At 36.2% G+C, this 25506-nt stretch overlaps 1 protein-coding gene across 1 annotated transcript in view; it reads right to left on the minus strand.

Annotated features, from left to right (window-relative positions):
* Nucleotides 1–25506, minus strand: part of LOC124366885 (cationic amino acid transporter 2-like) — a 68846-nt gene that overhangs the window by 9034 nt on the left and 34306 nt on the right. The window contains exons 14-22 of the mRNA XM_046823485.1: nt 20514–20656; nt 15937–16171; nt 15145–15273; nt 13742–13897; nt 12278–12382; nt 10675–10848; nt 5794–5918; nt 2961–3058; nt 153–292 (exon numbers count right to left, since the gene is read on the minus strand). Of these exons, the coding sequence (XP_046679441.1) occupies nt 153–292; nt 2961–3058; nt 5794–5918; nt 10675–10848; nt 12278–12382; nt 13742–13897; nt 15145–15273; nt 15937–16171; nt 20514–20656 (1305 nt within the window). The remainder of the gene's footprint in view (nt 1–152; nt 293–2960; nt 3059–5793; nt 5919–10674; nt 10849–12277; nt 12383–13741; nt 13898–15144; nt 15274–15936; nt 16172–20513; nt 20657–25506) is intronic.

Genomic DNA, 25506 nt, shown 5'->3' on the forward strand with positions numbered 1-25506 from the left:
TAACAACCAACTTTAAGGATGCGGAATAAAATAAGCGACTGCGGCACAATAAAATTATTAAAAATGTATATTTTAATAATTTAGTTGCTAAGACAATTATTGTCAGTCACGGATTATCAAGGTTCTCTGTTTACATATTTTAAATTATAAACCTGCGAGGGAGCCCGCCGAGAGAATCGCCAGCAACGGAGTGTGAGTTCTTGCGTTTAGTTTACTGAAGGCGAAGAACAGCAATTTGTCTTTGCCCATCGCATAGAGAACTCGAGGCACAGGAAATATACATCCTACCAAGCTGAAACACGAATTCGTTTATTTTTTTATTACAAAATAAGCTTGGTATAAATATTAAGCTACCAAGTTACTATTTTAATCGTCAATCTGAGTATGTGTTTACATTATCACACATGTTAGTTTTATGTACATACAGTATCTTTAAAATGTCGATTTGTACTATTTAAATTAATAATCGTGACATGCCAACGAAGCACAAATTATTAAAAAATAATACAAAACTAAGACATTGTTTGATTTTGTTCATTCTTAATAATTTATTATATTGGTTACTTAAGTTTGTTTCAATTATGTGCTTCAGTTGTTATAGATATATTTGCTAACCCACACAAAACCTGTTAAAATCTTAAATGTGAAACCATTACACTGAAATACTTAATAAGGTTTTACATTCTGCATAAGTACAATTTAGCTTTTTTACAAGAATAGAGGTCGGGTGACGTTCCTATCTTATCTTATGTACCTCCGGCAATGAAATGAAAATTCTCTTTATTTTTTCAGGCGAATACAGGACTACATAGTCTTTTCTTACACTTAACCTGACGTTCAAGTATAAATACAAACCATTCGTAATCTTCTATACAAAATCAAAAAAACTGCATTTAAAGAATAGAATTAATTGTCGCTATGTATTGCAAAACTAACAATAAAATACTCAATAAAAACAAAATGCACTCTTAAATCTATACTGTGTATAATATTAATAATATACTGGAAAATAATATTGATAACCTTTAAACAGAAATAAGGTTAATACGTAATATCAAAATAAAAAAAAAAACATTTTTTTAATTAAAAGTGTTTACTTTCACTCACACATTCATTCTGTCTGCATAAAACCAAGACTAGCAACCTTCGGGCACCACTGCTGCCAACATCTGCTGCCAAAAATATAACTGAAGAGTCGAAGCAAACCGATCCCGGTCTAACAATAAAATACTTTAATTAACAATAAAATACTCAATAAAAACAAAATGCACTCTTAAATCTATACTGTGTATAAAATTAATAATATACTGGAAAATAATATTGATAACCTTTAAACAGAAATAAGGTTAATACGTAATATCAAAATAAAAAAACATTTTTTTAATTAAAAGTGTTTACTTTCACTCACACATTCATTCTGTCTGCATAAAACCAAGACTAGCAACCTTCGGGCACCACTGCTGCCAACATCTGCTGCCAAAAATATAACTGAAGAGTCGAAGCAAACCGATCCCGGTCCTCCAAAGACTTTAAAGGAGCTGGGAGGAAATTCCAAAAACGGCAAGCTGGTACTACAAATGATTTATTGAAAACAGCCGTTCTGTGCCACCTTTATGGCGACAAAGACAAAAGAAAAACATCCTTCTACTCAACCCCAAACAAGGATGTAAAATTCTGAAAATGGACTTACAACCCCTCATAAATACAACTTGACTGATTGTTTCAGTTTAAACCCCATTGAAAGATAATTTATTTAAAAAATCATACAAATTAATTAACATACTAAATGTTTAGTATTTAAATCAATGGTTGCATTATTGGTTGAGAGAGGGAGTAAGGGTTGTATTGTTTTGAAAATATGTGTTGGCTGACTTTTAAGGATGGTTTGTGACTCACAACTTGTTTTTCTGGGAAGAGCATAAGTGACCAACACGTTTCTAATATTGTCAGGCTTCTTGAATGTTGCTCATACTTAATTGGAGCCAATATAAATACTTCTTGTAAATATACAAAACATGTCTCCGTTCAGGGTATTGCTCCATAACCTATTCATACATTTAAGATGCAAGCTATTAAGGTCTTTGATTTGTTTACTGGTTCCGGGTCCTTACCGAGAATGATTTATTTATTAGAAGTTTTTTTACGACAGAAGGATTGTGAAGGAAACAGGATTTTGCCGGACATTTAACATCGCTTAATGACACAAAAAAATTACTAACACTACGTTTCGAGACCTGCAATCTGAGTGTCACAACGCTTTGGTATAATTTGTTTATTTTGACCTAGTTTGTAATTGTGCCAGGTTACCTGAAGAAGAGATCAGATTGCAGATATCGAAACGTAGTGTTACCAATTTTTTGTATCACTGAACAATGGCAAATATTCGGAAAAAATCCAGGTTCCTTCTATTTACGTAGATGGAAGAAGAGATTAGATTGCAGATTTCAAAACGTAGTGTTACCAATTTTTGGTATCACTGAACAATGGCAAATATTTGGAAAAAATCCAGGTTCCTTCTATTTACGTAGATGGAAGAAGAGATCAGATTGCAGATTTCGAAACGTAGTGTTACCAATTTTTTGTATCACTGAACAACGGCAAATATTCGGAAAAATCCAGGTTCCTTCTATTTACGTAGATGGAAGAAGAGATCAGATTGAAGATTTCGAAACGTAGTGTTACCAATTTTTGGTATCACTGAACAACGGCAAATATTCGGAAAAATCCAGGTTCCTTCTATTTACGTAGATGGAAGAAGAGATCAGATTGCAGATTTCGAAACGTAGTGTTATAATTTTTGTATGACTGAAAAATGGCAAATTTCCAGAAAACCCCTGTTTCCTTCACTATCCATACAGTTGGCACGAATTTAATGAGTAAATGTTAGAAAACTAAACGTTGTATACTACATCACAGCTGTTTCCTGTACAAGGAATTAGTATAAATTTGGTGTATCTTACTTGGTGCAGAGCGCGAAAATAGCTCCGCCCGTCACGATGAACTTGACGACAATAATGTCCGCGCTGTCGAATACGTGGGGTAGAGGAGCGTCTTCGTCCTGCGGTTCAGAATAGATAGGTAGATTAGGTTTAGAATAGATTAGGTTTTAAAATTAACTTATTATTAATAACCTCATAGTAGTCAACTATAGTGAAAAAAGTACCACCCCCTAGGATTGCAAACTTAGGATTATGATGATGCACAACTTAACTGAAATATCTCGGTATCATATTCTGAGAGTTAAAACAGAATATGATGATCTAGCACGTGATCTGAGTTCGGGAAAGTACCGATCGGAAATGCTCCTTTCCGTCAGCGTGGGCTTCGCCAGGTCCACCCCACACTGGAAAAAGAAACACATCCCTCGAGATAGTACCCAAATTCATCTTCAGATCTCTCTGCTTCTAAAGATTGGCTTATTCATGAAAATAGCCCTTAAAATACCAGTCTTATCAGGTATTACGTATACTCGAATAAGTGTCGAAGAGCCAGAGCCCTCACGATCTTCAGACGTCGGACTTTGTGTGAGATATAGATCGCACAGGTAAAAAATTCTATAAGTTACTGTAGCACTCTATCAATACAGTCGATAACGTAGCTATGTAGGAAGGATTTATTCGATGTGAACGTTGAGGTTAGCTCCAGTTCATCCAGTTCGCTCTTAGTGCAACGTCTGGAGTCACTCAGCAGGGATCACTTCTGGCTGGTTTATACCTTCCAGTTGAACCCACCACTGTGCACAACAAAAACCGATGTGTCACTTCAATCTGGGCAACCTTATGGATGTCCAGGAGCGGCACATCACTAACCGCAAATGCCATGATTCTGGGGTCTATGGGCAGTTCGATAGGTCTTGTCTACTGTGGGAGATGACTGTTGAAGTTGGTGGGGTTTATTACCAAACTTCAGAGGTTCTTGCTAGCCTCTAGAAGGTTTTCCGCCCCCTGCCTACTTTGACCGGAGAGGTTGGTTCAGAGCTGGCCTCCCCTTTTTCCGGGGAGACATGACTTTCAGATGTAGTGCCCTAATTCTTCCTCATGGATCTCGATAGGTGGCGGCCCCTACTCCCTAACCTTACCCATCCAGAATATCCTGTCACTACGGAAGCAGCGTAAAGGTTCTTACAGGACTAAGTGCAATTTATAAGCTTCTTCTGCTAAGAGAACGAAAAAAGTGTGGAGTCTAACGCTATCACAGACTTGATTTCTAGAATCTGTAGTCATGTGTATCTGAAGACATCAAATAAAAGTCGGGAGAATAAGAAGCTCAAATGAACCTTATCAATTAACTATGTCTGTGACGGTATCAGGTTCCTGATGCTGCACTAAGAGGAAGGTGAGCTGGAGCTAAACTCACCATTCACAGTACTTGGTCATGTACTTTACCGACTCTCCTGCTTAATTTGCGTGATAAGATCCTCGCACAGGCTTGTGCCATAGGGATAGGCATAATACGGGTGAAACAGATTGACCTCTCCTTTATTTAAGAAAGGCTCACAAAGGCCTCCAGAACTGCTGAGGATGGTGGCACAAAACCTGTTGGGAATTTAAAAAATACATTTGATTCGGAAACCAAATGGAGAATAAAACGTGGAATTTGCATTTAAAAATGATTACCTGACTGGAACAATAACTTCTTCACGAAGGGTAAAAAATAAGTGGAGAATCATTCTTGTCTTCGTTTTGCTAGCGTTTGAATAAGGTGAGGTGAAGAAGAGTTGTGCGTGAGAATGGTTTAACGCAACGGCAGGAAGTCGTGCCGAAGCAGAGTGGAGGTCCATCATGGTTCAGTGGAGAATTCGAGGAGTGCCCAAATTATAAGAGCTGATGTGCGGTTGGAGAACAAAGGTCCGTGTGCACGACGTGAGTTTCATATTCAGAGTAGCTTGAAGTGTCAAGGCACAAAGTTGTTGGAACAACACTGTTTTTAAAGGAGGATAAGGCGGTGTTGAGATATATAACATCATACACTGTGCATAGAGATAGTGGACAAGGACAGAGCGACGAAGGGCTGAGGGCAGTAGTTAGTCCACATCTTCGCTCTTTCTCCCGGCCGTATGAACTAAGTATAAGAAATGAATGTCTGAACTATGTCACTACTAAAGATTAACGTGCCTAAACGTAAAAGAATTAAGAAACTAGAGTCCAGCAACCAGCCGTTTTCTGGTGTAAGACATCATAGCTCTACCAAAATCGACCAAGAAGAGTTATTTTTATTAATTCAATTATGATTGAATATTACAATTTGTCGCCAACCTATTCAAAATTTGTAATATTGAACCTTATTTTTTAAATAATACACCCTTCCAAAATCAACCAAATTAAAAGAAGGTTTGCAAACAAACTAAATAATTACAACAAAGGGTTATTGGACTTATCAAGAAATTGGTACAATTTATTTTAAATTTACATTTAAAACAAAATTAAACTAAAAGTTTTAAAAAATATATTATTCTTTTTAATAATTCATCTTGGTTAAAGAATAATTAAAACATTTGAAATTAAATAAAACAAATCTCTCAAGAACAGTTTGAACATTAAAATATAAAATAATTTGTACCTATATAATTGTTATGAAATGGTAATAAACACTTGCACACTATTGTATGAAGGCTATCCAGAAAGTATATTACGTTTTGATTAAAACAAAAAAACGAAATACAAGAAAAACATTGTACTCGTATTACATACATTTGAAAGTGACACTATAGTACCATACAAATTTAGGCACTATAGTACCATACAAAATTATCATAGCGGAGAGATAATTTTGAAAGTCCAGCGTAATACACACCTGCAAGTAGTAGGGCAGCATAAGTGTTACAATGCTGGCTCCGCTCACATACGCTACTGTGATCACGATCACAGAAAATAACAAAGCCAAAGGAATGTCTCGCTTAGGTCTCTTAGCTTCCTCGCCTGAAACAAATTGTCGTGTACTTTACTGCTATCTGATCATAGTAGGTAGCCTTACACTATATACCTTGTAATTGTGTTGTTTTGGATGTGTCAGCTGCGCTGACTGTAACTTCTGCTTTTGAACTGCGTTGTAAATTGACTCTTTAAGATTGTTTATGCCTTAGTTGAAACACTCATATAATAGTCAATTGTCTTGTTGTTAGTTAAGCAGAGAAGTATTTTGGGCCATTTGTTCTATTTTGAACATACAGCAATAAATATTTATTGAATTTATATAAACGACAATAAGCTAATTTAATTTCAATAAAAATTGAAACAAAAAAATGTTGCTCAGCCGGGACTCAAACACGGATCTCTCACTTGTCGGGCGAGTATCCTACCACTACACTGCACAAACCCCCTTTTTACGATTCAGTTATCGTGTATTTGACCGTTTTTGTGTTTGATTAAATATTTATTTAAATAAAATAAATAAATGTATATTGTATAATATATAATATATTTGTTATGTTTGTGTATAACAATGTGTGTGTGTGTGTGTGTGTGTGTGTGTGTGTGTGTGTGTGTGTGTGTGTGTGTGTGTGTGTGTGTGTGTGTGTGTGTGTGTGTTTTATACGTTTGTGTAACCAACGTCTTCGTTCTGTAAACAGATATGTTCTTCAAACATATTTTACTTTTTCGTTTTGGTTTATAACTCACAGAACATATAAACACAGAGACCTCACTAGAAAGTCCATTTTGGCTTTGTCCCAAACCTTTTAAAATCTCCATAAAATTGTGGGTTTTGGCAACAGAAGCTCAAACTTGTGTTAGGCTACAATTACTATAGAGATAGATCTGTCTTTAAGGCCCAGTTACTTGATATCTGAGTTTGGTTAATTTATTTCTGTTAGTTGCTTGCATAAATTCTTGCTGCTAATCTTGTAGCTGCATGAGGATATTTATAATTATTTCAATTTTTTCGTAACCTTAGTTTTTAAGAGAAAAATAAATAAACTGGCAGAAGCAGAACCAATCACCGCCCAAGTATGATAATCATGTTTTCTGTATCATTGGTTACTAGTTTTAATGTTATTTCAATTTATCACAAGTAGATAATATTGATGTATCCTAACTAACACCAAAGCCTTCTGGGTTGCAGAGCTGCTAAACATTCCTTACACAATTAACTTTAAGAATATTTCGGTTTCACTTTGGAAAGTTATCTTCAGACAGCAGATATTAAACCAAAACTGCTACAAACACAAAACCATCTGTATACGCTAGTTAAAGGAGCAAAGCTTTCTCGTAATTAGCTGAAGATTAACAAATCACCGACTAGTAATGGTCAAAGTCTTTGGTGATATCTGAATTTTTAAACACCTTCAATTTAGAATAATATCCATTAAAATATACTTAAACATAACCTAACAACGTCTTTCTCCACAAACTTTAAAACTATGAATGATCAAAATAGATTATTTAAATTTCTATTGCTAATCAAACTAAGTTTTTTCGTTAGCGAACGATCCAAAATGGCCGTTCAGCACGATCTACCCTTGGTATAAGCCTTCTAGTCTCTACCATAATCAGTCACTCAAGCAAGGATGTAGCTAGCGAAGTCCAAGGGGTCCGGACCACCCCAAAATTTTAGATCATAGTTACAGTATTTAAATAATTTAGTATTACTGAAATGTACTAATGAAAGAACTTTCTCTACAAAGAAATGGGTCAAGAACTTTGTAAGGAACAAAATGGGACCTTACTCTTTGTCCACCACGGGAAAAATCAGTTGTCTGGCCCCCCTAACAATTATTTTTCCTGGCTACGTTCTTGCACTCAAGAAGGCTTATGTTTATTAATTAACATTAATTATAATTTAATATTAAATTTTGTCCGCAACCTGTTCAACATTTGTAGTTTGTAAACCCTAATTGTAAAATAATCCATCCTTTTTAATGTTCATGTTCCTGTAAGGGGAGCATGTACCTTTTTCGGGTCCCATGTTATTTAAATGGGAGTACACTGCAACATGTCTCGGTACCATTATCTCCTAAACTATTAGACATATTGACTTTAAACTTTAGGGTTTTGTTCTACATTTATATTTTTTCATGCCTTTTTTTTTAATATCTCAATAAACAAAAAAATTATCGTGGTAGCAATTTAACAAAAATTTTTTTTTTTTAATTATGTAAATACAATATTTTTTAAAATTATAAAAACATAATATATATTGATAAAAAAGCATGAATCTACTCACCAACTAGTCTGCAATAAGTATGTAAAATTTGAAGTCTGTAAGTCTAATAATTGTTTCACAACGTTTTCCGAAATGTCACAAAACGGTTACTTTCGGTAAAACAGCTTTAAAGTTTTAGTTTACACTTCAAAACACATAATCACTTTAAAATCCACCTGGACAGTAATCATCTTCTTCATTTTTACTCTTTTTTCCTCTCCCTTCTTTTTATCCTCTTCTTTTTATTTTCTTCTTGGACTTCTTTGTCAGCTTTTTTAACCCTATTGGAATCGATTTGTTGAAGGCCTTCAACCATAAAGCGTCCTGGTTGGATGCATAATCGTTCCAAAAACATTCACTTTGGCCATTGCTCCTTCATTAAAACTAAGAACTGCATCAACAAACCCCCTAATTTTAATGTCTGAATGCCAACAAATGTGGTCTTGGGTAGCCTATTCCAAATTACGCTATTGATGCTTTCATTAGGGTTCTGTGTTTTACCGTGCAGACACCTCTTTAGTAGGGCTGGGGGCTGATAAATCCTTATAGATTGGTTTTATTTCTTCCATAATAGATTCAGGCAATGAGTTTGTATGTTTGAAATCATCTAGCTTATTATTTGCCTGAGCTTGTCTGTATTTGCACCAAGACTCAATCCCAGGCGGGCATAGTTCGTGCTGAGGTTTTGCGTCAGTCGATAATTTGTGATAGAACGTAGCCCATATTGCTCTCTTCATTTTTTCAACATCTTCCAAATTATTCCTTATTGCCATCCCATAAAAACGTTGTAAGTGATCTATCTCTACATCAGTCAACCTACCTTGTCCTCCAAGTCCTTTACCATCCTTCAATTTGATTCCTTTTTTATCCCTCTTCAATCGCCGCAGTCTTGTTCCTAGTCCGCTTCTGAATATGGCCTACACATTCAAGTTTTTCTAACAAAAACATCATCACCATAGGGATTGTTTGCCACAACATGAGTAAAACCCCTTAGAGTCCCATCTCCAAGGTATTTTGTGTATCGCACATTGAGTTTTAGCCTCAGAGCGGCGACAAAGAGTCAGAGCTCCCGCCACCTCCATTCCACCACTTGTTACCTGAAAAATTTGCCAAACAAGTACCAGAATTTTTGTGCTGTTTCAATAGGGTTTTGTCATGGCTTAGAGGTTTTCTGACACATTTATTACAATATTTGCTGAAACACTCAAAGTCCATAACCTTTTCCTGTATCGAAGGATGTTGCTGTCATTACGCCGTTCACAGAGGTGAAGCCTCGCTTCTGCCAGGTACCGTCAAAAGCGGCTGCTATATCACGACAATCATCATTTAGGCTACGAACTTCATCAGCTGCCTGTCTAAGTGAACATTCACTTACCTCTGTTACAGCAGTAAGCAGTTTTTTATTATATTTTTCAATTCGGCTGTGTTTGATGGAGCGATATTCATCACAGCAGAAAATACCCTACCAGAATCTAGGCCTTTGCCGATTGAACGTAGAGCATAAACATATCTTAGATTCAACTCATACATATTTCTAACACATTTGGAGCTTATTACTGAGTTCAGTATGTTTACATAACATTGCAACAAATATTTACACGATGTACTATTCCACACTTGAAGTCTTCATCTAGGCTTATGGCAATGCAGTCGGAACTACTACAATATTTACATGCAGTGAAAGATTTTATTAGGCCAGAAATCTGTTGTAAATCTATTATAATATTTACATTTGTTTATGTCATAATCACTAAAATTTAGGCAACTTTGAATCATTAGTCTTCTTAGAACTAGATGATTGTTTAGGCCTAGGCCTATTAGATTCACTTGTACCTGGAGAAGCACTTAGTCCTAGTTCACTTGAATTTTTACGAAATTGGTTACCTCTGTAAGACTGTTTATTGAACCTTTTCAATCTAGGCATGGCTAATACACAATAATATCACTTATTTATATAATAAATACACACTAAGAGTCCAAAGTTTTTGATCACTGGCACCACACACAAAATAGAATTACACTGACAAAACACTGTTAGTAAACATAAACAATAACAATAATATCAATAGTGTAGGTTAGGTAAGTTACAGATGACTTACATCCTTCAAATGCATCTAAAGCAAGCAGTGCTACCAACCTAAAGGGGAAAAACTTAATAATCATACAATTGGAGCAAGTAATATGTATATAATACATTCTGACACTACAAATCCATATCCATAGCGCGCCATGTTGTCAGCTGAAAAAAGCGTGCATACATTTCTTAAAACACATTTTACACATATTTCTAAACCTCTCAGATATAGAGTGTTATATATTTTTGAAAAGGGCATAAAACATAGTATTTTTTATGATATGTTTCAAAAAATCGATATTTTGGTGCCAAAAAGGTACATGCTCCCCAAGTATAGTATAAACGTAAACAAACTTACTGTACAAACTTTCTTACTTACAAACTAACGTATCTACTTATTCCATTAGCGTTTAAGTATTTATTTAATTTAAGATAACCATTTTTCAAGTCAGTTAACTAACCTGTAGTTGCAACAGCGTCGAACCCCACGTAACCATAGAAGCACCTGGCAGCCCCTGCCATGATACCAGATACGCCGAATGGCATGAACCCTCCTTCCCCTGCGTTCACAGGTTTACCGTAGTCATCCTCCTTTGGAATCTTATCCTTGGCGATCGACCAGTTGTCAAAATTAACTGAAAATTCGGAAATAGTCGCCCAAATTATAACTCCAATACTGTTTTTGTGTTTCAAGTAACATCTGTTGTGAATGTTAAGTTTAGTTAACTTCCTCTTAGTGCAGCGTCTGGAATGTGACCTTGAATCCGGGAATGTGCAGTCATGTTTGTCTGAAGAGATAAACAAAGTCTTCGTCGAAGAAGCTCTAAACGAACTCTTTGCATTTTTTAACATCAGAGACTCGGACTACAAAATCACGTTGCAGATGTATCCTAATTGTCTCTTCAAGTGCACAATTGATCTCTTCACGTAGATTACACTGTATTTTGTAGTCTAAGCGTCTCCGATGTCGAAACTGTGCAAAGAGTTAGTTTTGAGCTTCTTCATCATGGACTTTGTTGGGATCTCTTCAAACACTCCAGGAGTCAAGTCTGTATCAGTGTTAGATGTCAGACGTTGCACTAAGAGGAAGGTGAACTCTAAACTCAACATTCACATTGAATCACCCCTTCCCACCATTGCTTCGAAAAATCTGTTGTATATAACAGCTAAATGTTGCATTCATGTTGTAACCGACCTTTTTGAGAGCGAGTCAACCTTCTGGGCAACAATAGAATACTAAAAACAATACTTACAACTGAAAAAATAACAGATGTTAACGCAAATAACACCTTTATGCATTGTAACAATAGTTCATTGCCTGAAATAGCTTCTCAATGAATGTCTCCATACATCGACTTTATTAAGGTCTTAATAATTTAAAACTTTAATTTCTCCTTGGGTGCTACGTTATAATAATGAAATAGCAATAAATAACATGTTTGCTTCTACATGTCAATGTAGCAGGGAAATCTCTTAATCGTTACCAAAAAGCGTTACTTATTAATTATTTAGGAATTTATTTAATAAGTGCTCTACTAAAATTTCTATTGTTCTAGAGACTTAGAAGAAATATCGACCCATTGTTAGTTGTGATAGGGTTTCAGCTGTCAATGTCAGATATATCTTACTATTTCACGGTATGTGTAATTTAGTAGTAGTCTACTAGTAATATAGAAGGTCAAACAGAACGGCCAGTTAATTGTATCAAATATAATGATGAGTTAATTGTAAAACAGAACGGCGAGTTATTGTATCAAATAGAATGATGAGTTAATTGTCAAACAGAATGGTCAGTTCTATTTGATGTATTCACTATTGTTTAGATCGGAATGTAATTAATCTTTTTTAGGACACGGTCACTTGTAACAAGAGCTGAAAATGTCATGTCAAAATGTTATCTAGTATAAATAAAAACGTCACTGATACACTTAATCTTATTCAAATACAGGTTGCAAATGTCTTGATCAATTCTGTATAAGATTTTATTTCATTCATAGATTAGTTGGGAGGGTTAATAAGTTAATGATGGTGTAAAAGTAAGAAACTCAGCGTCGATATACTCACCATAGAAGGAACCTGTGGCTATGACAATAACTAGAGTTAGCAGGTTAACCGTGGTAAACACAGTGTTCATAAACGTTGATTCTCTCACACCCCAGGCCACCAAAACTGTTCAATACAAGACAAAAGCGCTTTAATTATAGAGATCATCTTCAAATTTTGTAATTACACATCTATCTATTATAATACGCAGTTTCAGTGTCTATGTATAATTAATAATATGAGCACTGAAACATTTTTGGAACGAGTAATAATATTTTATTTACTTGCAATGCAATAATTCTGTAAACGATAAGGACAACAATACTGGAGCATTTAAAGTAAAATCAAATTAAATTATGAATACGCACAGATTCAAATGGCAATTTCTTATTGCGAATGCTGAATTTAGCTCTATTTTATGTTCCACTTAGTGCAGTGTCTGAAATCTGACAGTACGATAGACTTGACTCCTGGAATCTGGAGTCCACGTCAATCTGAAGAGATCCACAAGAGATCTAAGACTACAAAAGAGCTCAGTTTGGTTTACCCAGCAGACATGCAGTGTAACCTAGATGAAGAGGGGATCTCATTGTATCATCAAGTGCACTCCAGATTTCAGGAGTCAAATCTGTGACAGTCAGATTTCAGACTCTACACTGAGTAGAAGGTAAAATAGACCTAAACTCGAAATTCAACACTATCCACCTAAAGCCTTAACTTTCTTTTTTTCCTCTTTCTCTCGTTGTTTTTATTAGGGTTTTTTGCTGTTGTTACTTGATTTATAATTATTGTTTACCGCGTTTTGTTATTATTTTTATTCTTAGAATTCTTTTGCTGTCCTTTAATAAATGTATTACACTCATTTGAACCTTTTTTCCATCAAGGTTAATAACGTGGTATACCTTTGTTCAGAGAGTTACGGGACACCCTGTATAATCGATAAGTTGTGTCACACAATCTCATTGAAGAAACATAAGAAATGTATGCAACTTGTTTCATGAATAAAAAACCTTTGAATTCTGCAGATTAATTACACATCGTCCGTTATAAACTAAAATAGATGTCACTCGAACGGAATTTACTCATACGCGTTTTAACCGTTACAAAACGTATAGTGGACAATGGTTACAATCGAAACATAACTGAAAGACAACACTATTAGCAGAGGCCTGCACTGATTACGCAATTTGTTTAACGAAATCCGGCAACGCAGGACCACTTGTTACCTGATTTTGCAGGCACTGAAATCAGTAATAACGTCTGCAACATTATTGCACACGATTATATTCCCACGAGAGTTGATTAGCGCCTTCAATTTGCCGGTATGCAAATATACCAAGGTCATCTCGTGACTCGCCTACTAACAGTATTGTCAATCGAGTGGTATCAGCTTTTATGAAATGGTTGTTGCTCCCGGCATGTGCAATCGTGCCTTTAAGATGGTGGTTGTTTAAAATCATAAATACATAAGTAAATACGTCTTACTTGCAATGACTACAACGAAGGTGAATGTCAAGAAGTCAGGATAAGGACTCAGGAAGGACACCCCAATTGGTAGGTTTTCTATCAGATATTTACTCATCGCCTTCCCAAACAACGAGTCAATGTAGTTGCTGAGTCCTCTAGCAACACTGGCTGCACCTGGAACACTGTCTTTCTTATTCTCACATCACATTTTCAATGATGACTTCAATGAAACAAAGTCCCGTGAAAAGTATTCAATTGTCTGAAATTAAATGTTGGACAAGACTAATATAGTCTGAAATATAAATTAAACTATTTGTAATGGTTTTATCGTATTATCATGTTCGATAACTAAACAGAAAGTGATTTTGTTATGTAGGCTAATTTGATTAATTACTGCCATTTCAGTGTTATAGACAGGATACCGTAATCTTAATATGAAGATTATTTACAGCAAAACTATTCTGACTTATTGCTTTCAAACCTTAAAAACTACAAATGTTTGAAAATTGTAAGCGAACATACACATTAGTGGCCCAAAGTAAAGAGTTATTTGTTATCGACTAATTGTTTGTAAAGAAATTTTATACACAAAGCATGTATTTAAAAAAATACTATATGGACCATTGTGACGGTGTTCAACATTATGCAAACTGTTCAGGATATGGTGACACAAATTTCTGTGGCTGATAGTACTCACGAATTTTAAACAACCATCACCTTAAAGGTACGATTTCACATGCCTGGAGCAACAAGCATGTCAAATCAGCCTCACGATTGACAATACTGTAGGAGAGTCACGAGATGACCCCTGGTCTCTTTGCAATCCGGCAAATTGAAGGCGCTAATCACCTCTCGTGAGACTATAATCGTGTGCACTAATGTTGCAGACATAATTACTGATTTCAGTGTCTGCAAAATAAGGTTATACCACTACAATACACAGCTATACCGTGTACTGGGTCATTGATCATCTCGTGACTCGACTACAGTAATGTTTGTTGCTCCCGGCTTGTGCAAGCATATGTTAAAAGACGTCCTGCCTTGCCGGATTTCGTTGAAAAAAGCGCGGTTGGAAAAAACTGCAAAATAGTTGGTATGAAATACATTTTTTATAAATACCGGTATACTTTTTGATAGATTTTACAAAATTTCAACAACATATTATTTTATTTTTTTCATAAACTGTTTATAAAGTTTGGTATCTCTAGCTTTACTGGTTCTAGAGATAATTAAAAAATACAAAACTGTGGCTAGCAGCTAATCTACAAGTTTCTCACCTATATTTAAATGGCAATGTTTGTTTGAAATCATGAATAGGCTACTATCAGCCACACAGGTTTGTGGTATCCTTTTCTGAACATCCTGAATAGAGAATTATACATTTTCTTGAATAAAAGACCAACTAGCCTACTGTGATTTACCAATAATATACTCTAAGATGAGGTTCCAGCCGATGATGAAGGCTGCCAACTCCCCGACAGTGACGTAGCTGTAGACGTAGGCTGAGCCGGCCTTAGGAACTCTGGCTGCGAACTCGGCGTAGCACATGGCTAAGAAAATTTAATGGAAATTAGTAAAGTATAACAATGCAATGAGGAAGTATTCTCCATGCACAGTATACCGGTCAATAGTCGTGACCAAAATCCTAAATTAAAGCAAATACAGTATTAAAGAAAACAAATAATCTCAATAAATATTGCCACTTGAGAGTTGTGAATGTGCAATTCCAAGATTAAGATTCTGCATTTTGTACAAGTCAGTGTATATATTATATAATATTATATGATTGGATCTTGCCCAAATTACCTCCTCTCTTCCCCCTTGAAAAAGTGTTTTGAACAGAAGAACACAAAACCTTTTGATCTATGTTCCCACTTACATAGGAATGGAAATACATTTATCTTTGTTGGGAGATACCTTCTTTTAGGTGCGAAAACTTCACATCAACCATAGTTGAACCAACAACCTACCACCAGATCAAACCTCCCAGCCACAGCACCAGAGTTTCCATAACTACCAGAAGATTTAGAGGCTCTTGGCACTTGGGCAAACTCTTATTCATACTAGATCCTATACTGTCATTTCGGTATAATGACACAATTGTTGAAAGGTCATCCTGTATTCAGTAGTTATTTATGTAATTTTAAGCTCGATAAAAATTATAACAATTTTTAAAGATATTTTCTTTGGCAAATCAGGATATTCTCAGTTACCTGCAAAAGCTGAAGCCACTGCGGCCACAACGAAGGAGACGACCACAGCAGGTCCTGCGTCAGACTTGGCCACAGCCCCCGGCAACACGTAGGCTCCCAGACCCAGCGTGCTCCCTATCCCCAGCATGGTAAGGTCCACTAGACCCAAGACTCTCTTCAGTCTGATGCCGTAGTCCTCTTCGTCTTCGATGGGCCTTTGCCTCATGAGGGTCTTGACACAGCGCGTCGCCAGCCTCTGCCCCATGGAAATGAAACGGATTAAGGCAAGGCTATTGCATGCGAAGAAAATGGGCCGGTTATTTACCGACCCATTACTCTCCTGTTGACTTTTTTGAGAAAACCGAATTTTTAAAAGGCCCATTCCAATGATATTTCGAGAGGTGAGACTCAATTTGCACGTATCGAGGACATAACTTAGTTTTTCTTGAGAAATTTCTCCAAAGAAAAATAATGTACTTTGGTAATATCCGGAGGCCTCTATTTTTGGGAGAGATTTTCTCACCAGAAACCTAAAAACATATACTATTAGAAAGAAAAGAATTTATTTGAGCTACTGTGAAAATTACATGTCATTATGACGATTTGTTCTTGTTTTCTGCCAACCAAAAGGAAGCGATGTTGGCAAGAAGGAGGTCACTGTGTCCCTATCTACTACTTATTAGCTCACGTGATCTTAGCGTGAATTTGGGTATTATTTCGAAGGATGTTTTTCTTTTTTCACAAGAAGTGCAGGGACGGAAGCCCGCACTGATGGCCAGGGATAACATGATCGAACGAACGTCAGAAAAGTTGGACGGTCTAGGACATTATCTGAGGTCAAGAAAATACCAATCGGAAATGCCCCTTGTCATTAGTGCGGGCTTCAGTACCGCCTTCGGCGTCACCCCTAAATTAAGATCAGATCAAGAGAGCGCTCGTTAACATTTTATATTTAAAACACGTACATAAGTATTTACCCTGTAGCCTAATAACAAATAGTATATAGGACATAGTGGCTCCTCGCCATCATCGTTTTTTTTTTGGGGGGGGGGGGAAGCCGGAAAACAAGAAACGATCGTCATAAGGGCATGGAAATTTCACAGTAACTCAAATAATAGTCTGCTCTTTCTAATAATTTACTTTTTTAGGTCCACGGTTAGAAAAAAATCCATAAAAAACTCCTCTGAGCAATACCAAAGTACAGAAAAGAATTGACCTTTTGCCACTGAACTGTCCTCGGAGCAGCGCTATGTGTAGTTCGCTCTGCCGCTCTGATTTTGTGTTGAGTTAAATAAGAATAGTCACAATATTTCAAGATACCCTTTCCTGAATGCAGAAAAAGAACAACCAAATTTTTGGACCACTTCACGAGAAATTAAAGACATTTGAAGTGGTCATTTTGGGTCTTTTTATAATCCGGCCCAAAGGAAAACGCCTGATGATAAGGATTTTAAACTTTTAGTAAGTACGTGAAATGTGATTGGAGTGAGTGACATATTTTTTTATTTTGAATAACATGAGTTAATTTTTCTACTGTGTTTAAAATTTTACGGAAAATATATTAATGTTTTATATTTTGGAATTATAGATGTTACTCCCTCTGGGAGAATGATATCTACAATTTAGAGTTTTTAAATTGTAAAAAACCCATTCATATGGAATCTGTGTTGATTCTTAAAAAGACACCGCGCGCCTTCGGATTTTCAGTCTTCTTCTTGCCTCGTGGATGCACGAGCAGGAGCGCACTCGCCCGTCTTCCACACAACGGCAAGCCCCTTACCCGGTCTTACCCTTCCAGATTCTTCCATTGTTTTTTCCTGTAACATTCCTGAAATTATTGCCTTTATCCTTGCAATCATAAATTACCATTTGCAAGTGTCTATCACCTCTATGTCAACAATTACGAGTCATTGTTTCGCTCAAATAAGCATTCAAATAAGTCATTGTTTATTCTTAGAGTAATTTAATTTTTATGTACGATCTTTAGTTAGGTTTACTATGGTGAATATCTACAATATTTTATAACTACTTCCTTCAAATCGAAATGCAGCTTACCATATTTCCGTTGATTTAAGTAGCACTAACCAAACGCAAAAATGGTCAATGTTTACTTTAAAACAGTATGATGACAAATTTTAACTATTTATTTAACTACTAATTGTATATTTAGATTTTCATAAGACTATTTTGTAATATTGACATGAATCCCTGTCTGGAGTGAATATTGGTAAATAAATGACAAATAATCTATCATATGTTTTTGATAGACATATGTTTTAATATTGGTAAATAGTCACAGAATAGGTGAGTACCTCTTCACATCCGACGACCGAATTAACCGAAAATGCCGTCGGGGGGGGGGGGGATGGATCGGTCAATCGGTGTGTCTAATGCTTGAAAATAAAAATGTATTGTTATTTAAAAGTATCAATTTATATTTGAAAGTCAAGTGTTCGGAAGAACAACCAGAATTTGTATTGGCAGTGTTATTATTACTAGGAGTAATGCAGATAGCAAAGACAAATTATCTAACTTTTACATTGAACTGCACCAATGACGAATTTAAAATATTTAATATACGGGAAATATTATTTAACCACTCTATTATTTGTATAAAACTCCCCTTAATGAACAAAGCTGTGAATGTTTGCCAATAAGATACTCGAAATCGTTGGATTCCTTGACATTATCATTTGAAATTTTCACAGCGACTTTAGGTAAAATAGGCACAAACATGCCTAAACGAGCCGTTTTGCCGAGACTGTAATCCTAAAAACAAGACATATATCACGCAAAACCTATTATAAATTATTATTTTGAGACGAAATGAAATGCATGAAATTAATGAGGACTTTTCCCTCCTTCTCTAAGTAAAGTAAAGTAAAATAGGTAAAGTAAAGTAAATAAAGTAAGTAAAGTAAAGATATCTTATTTTACCAGGCGAAGTTAGGGCTAAGAAGCCCTCTATAATACTTAACCTGGGGACCAACGGCCTAAAGGTGACTTCCGAACCACCACCAACGGCCGGGCAAGCGGGTTGCTTGCAAGGACATGATCGCTCCGCGGTCACTCATCCACCAGTAGCCACGCTCGACGTTACTTAATCCAGTTATTTTGCGGTAACCATTGTACCCGCTACACTGCGCTATTGGCATTTTCTAACACCGGATGTGAACTAAAAGAATCCTTTATTAGATGATATTTTATCGAATCAGGCTTCTCAAGCCTATTTATGCATGTATTTTTGATAGGGTAAACAAGGCAAATTCAAAAGCTAGTACCTGAAACATCTTACACCGGCGTATACTAAAATGCCCAGAAACAGATACTTTTTTACTGGAGTAGCTTTTTTTAATATCTTCCAGGGACTATCACTTACATCAGGAGTGTTTGTTATATCTTATTTAAAAAGGATAATGCCCATGACATGTCTGTTATACTATACAGCAGGACGTTGTGTGTGAAACGGCGGGTACCGAAGCTGAATACGTCAGCTTCAAATAAACGCAAACAGAAATACCTTGAAACATTGATTTATCGTTAATTCTGCTATTTAAAGAGTACATATATCAGACTGAATTTGAAGCATTATTACAAACATTGAAAATAAGAGAATTTCAATTTGAGTTGAATCAAATGCTTCAAAAAGGCTGATAAACGTTAATATGTAAAGAAACATTCGTAAAGAGGATAGAGGGTTTAGTAGCAACTTTTCAGTTTCAACTAGTTCAGTATCCTTAACAGTCTATGAAAATTATATTCATAAGTCTGAGTTCTATTACATGTATATACTTATTTAAAGCAACGGTTACATTAACCACTAAATGCGTTGCTAAGTCCTCGAAAACTGACCAATTTAGCAAGTTTTTTTAATATCCGTTGGAATACAAGGAAGGCTTATATGAAGAGGTATATATGAAGTTATTTGAAATATTTTATAATTTTTTGGTAAAAATGGTAATATTTATGTTTCATAATCCAAATTTAACTGACACTAAACAGCTGTTGATGCTTTCAGCTGAAGTTCGCCAAAAAGGTAGAACAGTTTGTAAACTGGACTACTATAACTGTTTTGTCACATGTAGTTTTTAAGGTATTCGCGTCTAAAGTTTTTAAAAAGCCACAATTTCGAAAATGAAGTTTGTAATACAAATAAATTATGTCAAATGGAAAACTAGATGGCGGCTGGTAGTTATTGAGTTTTGGAATGTTTGAATATGCTATTTTGGTATCTGTTTGGTTCGAGAATAATGGATTGAAAAGTGGGCAAAGAGTTCTGGCACACCCTGTATTGTTACACAGGATGTTTTGAAGAAAGTATGTACATCGGAAAGAAGGTAAATGCTTTAAGCACTTTTGAATAGAATTTACAACCATTAAAAGTAGAAATGCACATTTAAAGCTAGTTCAATGAACCACACACCATAGGAACAGTACTTTCACCACCTTATAATATTAAATACTGATAGATCAGGGAGAAGGTAGAAAGAAAGTCACATGTTTGGTAGCATAATTTAATTTTTAGTCGCTGTAAAAAAATTACAAACATATATAAATAGCTATTTACACAATAAAAGTACATCGTAAAGTATAGTTCATAGATTCGCTGATCCATTATGTGTTGGGTGCTTTGGCGGCAACTGGACGACCATCTGTGGCACATGCAGCTTCGCTTGAGCGAGCCTGGCCTTCGCGCCCTCCACGCTGTTCGGTATGCTGTAGAATACATAGATGAGCATTCCTGCAACCAAAACAGTCACTCTTAATGAAGTGTTGCTTCAAAGAAACTAAGAAACCGTTAAATTTTACAAAAGTGTACGATTCTATTTGTAAAATAGATATGCTAACAGAATCTTTGGGATAGCATTAAAAGTTCTTGAGATATTACCATTAACGCCCAAGTCTGAAAGCTGACCACAATCCACAAGAAAGGTTATGTGTAACAATATCACGTCATAAAGAGTCATCTTACAAATTTATTACAATCTTAGGTACTTTGGGATTATACCGACCACACCCAGACATGAATCGTTATTTGACATTTTGCTTCTACTGATTACTAGATTAGCGTGGAACAATATTTCGTCAATATAAAACAGGAATTGTCTTATCGCAAACCCCTCCCCGCCCTCAGACAGAGGTCAAAGTCGAGCGGTCTAGTAGATAACGTGATTGCAGAGTCTCGCCGCCCGTTCAGCTGGTACGTCGCTTTGTTATTTGTTGTACTTCCGTGTTTTACCTCTACATTTCTCCAAACACAAAAATTCAACAAAAACAAACATTACCAAACTAAAACTAAACTCTTTATCGAAAAAACACTAAAAACTTGTTTTTATTCTTAATCACACTCCGCCACCCAAAATGCGAGTGCCTCCGGTCATCAGCGCGGGCTTCGGCAGGGTGCTGCCCCGCGCTGATGTCGACGAAAGAAAAACATCCCTCGAGATAGTACCTATCAGTAAAAAATATCAAATTCTAGAGGGGCTTATCAGAAATATAAATTGAATTGTAATGGAAAGGCAATTATGTACCGTGCAAATGATGTGATGCCGCTCCCTGCCCTAATCGGGATTCTCGAGAAAGATAAGATAACAGCGACAACAATACCGATCACAATACCTGGGAATGCTTGTAATTTTGTAATTAAACAGTTGTTTTTTCGTTCTATCATATTTGTTTCTATAAATGTATATTTTTGTGTTCTTCATACTGGTGTGGTCGGTATAATCCCAAAGTACCCAATCTTATCTACAAACTGAAACCCTGAAAACTGTCAACAACCCACATGAAATGCTGTGTATAACCGAATATTATGCCAGAAAGAATTATCTTAGTAATTTATCATAATCTCGCCCACAACCTGAAACCCTGAAAGCTATCAACAGCCCACCCGTAAGGTTGTGTGTAGACTAATATTATGCCATAATGAATCATGCTAGTAATTAACCACAATCTCACCCACAACCTGAAACTCTGAAAGCTATCAACAAGCCCACCCGTAAGGTTGTGTGTAGACTAATATTATGCCATAATGAATCATGCTAGTAATTAACCACAATCTCACCCACAACCTGAAACCCTGAAAGCTATCAACAGCCCACCCGTAAGGTTGTGTGTAGACTAATATTATGCCATAATGAATCATGCTAGTAATTAACCACAATCTCACCCACAACCTGAAACCCTGAAAGATGTCAACAACCCACCAGAAAGGTTGTGTAACTTAATATTACGCCATAAAGAGTCATCTTACAAAATTTTTTTACAATCTTATCCACAACCTGAAAACTTGAAAGCTGTCAACAACCCACCCGTAAGGTTGTGTGTAACTTAATATCACGCCATAAAGAGTCATCTTACAAATTTATTACAATCTTATCCACAACCTGAAAACTTGAAAGCTGTCAACAACCCACCCGTAAGGTTGTGTGTAACTTAATATCACGCCATAAAGAGTCATCTTACAAATTTATTACAATCTTATCCACAACCTGAAAACTTGAAAGCTGTCAACAACCCACCTGTAAGGTTGTGTGTAAACTAATACTATGCCTTAAAGAATCGTGCTAGTAATTTACCACAATCTTACCCACAACCTGAAACCCTGATAGCTGTCAACAACCCACCCGTAAGGTTGTGTGTAGACTAATATTACGCCTTAAAGAATCGTGCTAGTAATTTACCACAATCTTACCCACAACCTGCAGGGCTGAATGTAGTCAACGAACCAGTGTGTTTTTTCAGACCCCCTTTCATATCTAGATAGGATGATAAGTCAAGGTCACATTAGGTCCTTAAGGTTGTCCCTATGTCACTATCACAAAGTCTGACCGCTAGATCGCACGAGTATCGGTCGTTTACTTTTTTCTGCCGTTCCAACGATAACGCAGCCCGCTGGCCCACCCCGCCCCCCACTTCGGGGCATTACCAGGAAATAGTTTTATCTGTGTCCCACCTGTCTTGATCTCTTTTTCTTTCAATCCTCTTGAACCCTAGATCTGGTAGTTTCTATTGTAGCAGAGCATTATTTTATGGTTTGCAAGCTTTCTTTTAGTAATTAATTACACATATTTTGTATACTAAATCCTTTAAGTATTTGGTATTGCTGTCTTCCTAACATTCTTCAGTTTATTTATGTACTTATAAATAAATAAATATATATATATATATACAACTTGTTATATATCAATTTTATTAAGTTATACGTATAAATTTAACATTTGTAAACAAAATATTGTTTAGCATAACAATGTGAGATAGCAAAATGTTGCTAAATTGGTTTCTACAACTTTACGAAATAAGACGAATAAAAACTTAGATATAACTGTCCTTTTTCCAAATATTTAACAGCCATCAACTTTAAAGCTTAAGATAAAGTGTAAATATAATAAACTTGTCAATTATTACGTAATATTTAAAAAAATACTATATTGTATATGTATTGGTAAATATTTCAATTAAACCGATTCAGTTTTGAATTATATTCAAAAACATTGCGGAAATAGAGGAGAAATATCATAATTTCTAGCCAATTCAAACTAAAATTTGTGTCAAATCTCAACCAATAAAAGGTTTTGAGGTAACGTCGCCTGGTAAAATATGATATCTTCAACTTTTTAAATGTATAGTCCTAATACAGCGATTTAAATCAGAGCTGTGATGCTTTTCTGAGACTACATATCAACCTGTTCTAATTTATGTTATTTCCTTCTAACGGTCAAAGACCACTTTATAGCTATGAACTACTGCAAGGTTTTATTCTTGAACTATCGAGCTAGTTTTCAACAATGACTATGTGTGGCCTCTATTAGATTTTTTGTGTAATAACCGCACAATTTGACTGATTAAGCGTGTTGTTCTTATAAAACCATAATGTTGACTAAATACTATTCTGTTTTTTGGACTAAATAATTTTGCAACGATTCAGAGAGGCAGACTTTTACTAGTACCATATTTTTCTGTATCACAAATAATTCAGGATAAGATGTGTTAAAAAAATGATATTTTGATATTATTGTTTGCTTTCATGGAAACCAAATAAATTTAAAATGTCCGTATTGTTAATTATTTCCGTGGAAACTAGGTGTCTTTTAATTAAAGGCTTGAGCTTGTCGCACGTGTTTTAAAAGCTCTTAAACTGTAAACAAATCGCGGTTCATTCTAATTGAAAGGTAATTACTAAAGAGGGGCCGTAAAAAGTTAAGGAGGTACACAAAGAAGCTTTCATCTATCCGGCTGTAAGAGAGTTCCAACCAAGAAAGACTTTTCCTAGACTTCGCTACAGCTTCGTCTTCAGTAAGGAAAGGGAAAGTCAACCAAAGTCCTAAACACCAGGGTTTCTTTTTCCGGAAGAGAACACAACCCAGCGGAGAGGACAGCAGATCAACCAAAGTCCAAACCACCAGGGTTTCTCTTTTCGAAAGAGAACACAACCCAGCGGAGAGGACAGCAGATCAACCAAAGTCCAAACCACCAGGGTTTCTCTTTTCGGAAGAGAACACAGCCCAGCGGAGAGGACAGCAGGTCAACCAAAGTCCCAAACACCAGGGTTTCTCTTTTCGGAAGAGAACACAGCCCAGCGGAGAGGGCAGCAGATCAACCAAAGTCCAAACCACCAGGGTTTCTCTTTTCGGAAGAGAACACAGCCCAGCGGAGAGGGCAGCAGATCAACCAAAGTCCAAACCACCAGGGTTTCTCTATTCGGAAGAGAACACAGCCCAGCGGAGAGGGCAGCAGATCAACCAAAGTCCAAACCACCAGGGTTTCTCTTTTCGGAAGAGAACACAGCCCAGCGGAGAGGACAGCAGGTCAACCAAAGTCCCAAACACCAGGGTTTCTCTTTTCGGAAGAGAACAAAGCCCAGCGGAGAGGACAGCAGGTCAACCAAAGTCCCAACCACCAGGGTTTCTTTTGCGGAGAGGACAGCAGGAGGTTTTAACTTCAACAGCAGATCCGAAGAGGCTTCGAAAAGAGCTTCTTTGAATTCTCGTCAGCAGAGAAGAGTCCTTCTATATCCACCTATATTTGTGAACTTCAACAGGACAGGCGTCCAGAGAGTCTAAGGGAGATCTCCAGGCTTTCTTCTGTGAAAAAGGACTTCGTTGTCCTTGAACTTCGCCTACTAAAAGAAAAGCGTCCGGAAGGTTTCCTGCGGCGATCTTTACAACTCCTTGAATCTTGACGATTCTTTTTAGAACCATCTGTAAACAATCGGCCACAGAGTATAATACAGAAATGTGGGGCGGTGTGTTTGAGTATGCATTCTGGAAGCGGTATTAGATGGACAAAACAGATAGGATGACCGCTACACTACGTCGCGATGGTCGGGGCGGCGTAGACACGGGGGGTAGGACCCCCCAACACTACCAAGAGACACTCTACACACCAACAACACACCCACCAACACCAGTACCATTGGCGAAGATTCTAAACACTAAATTATTGTTATTGTAAGCCAACTAAATTTATGTAATAAAATGAAAATTCCTATTTTGACCTTTTAATAAAGTTTGAGGGTTCTAGCATATAACACTTTGTAAATATTGCATATTAATGCTAATAATTTTGGAATGTCAGCTATGAATATAACTT

The sequence above is a fragment of the Homalodisca vitripennis genome, chromosome 7, assembly GCF_021130785.1.
Source record: "Homalodisca vitripennis isolate AUS2020 chromosome 7, UT_GWSS_2.1, whole genome shotgun sequence".
Lineage (NCBI taxonomy): Eukaryota > Metazoa > Arthropoda > Insecta > Hemiptera > Cicadellidae > Homalodisca > Homalodisca vitripennis.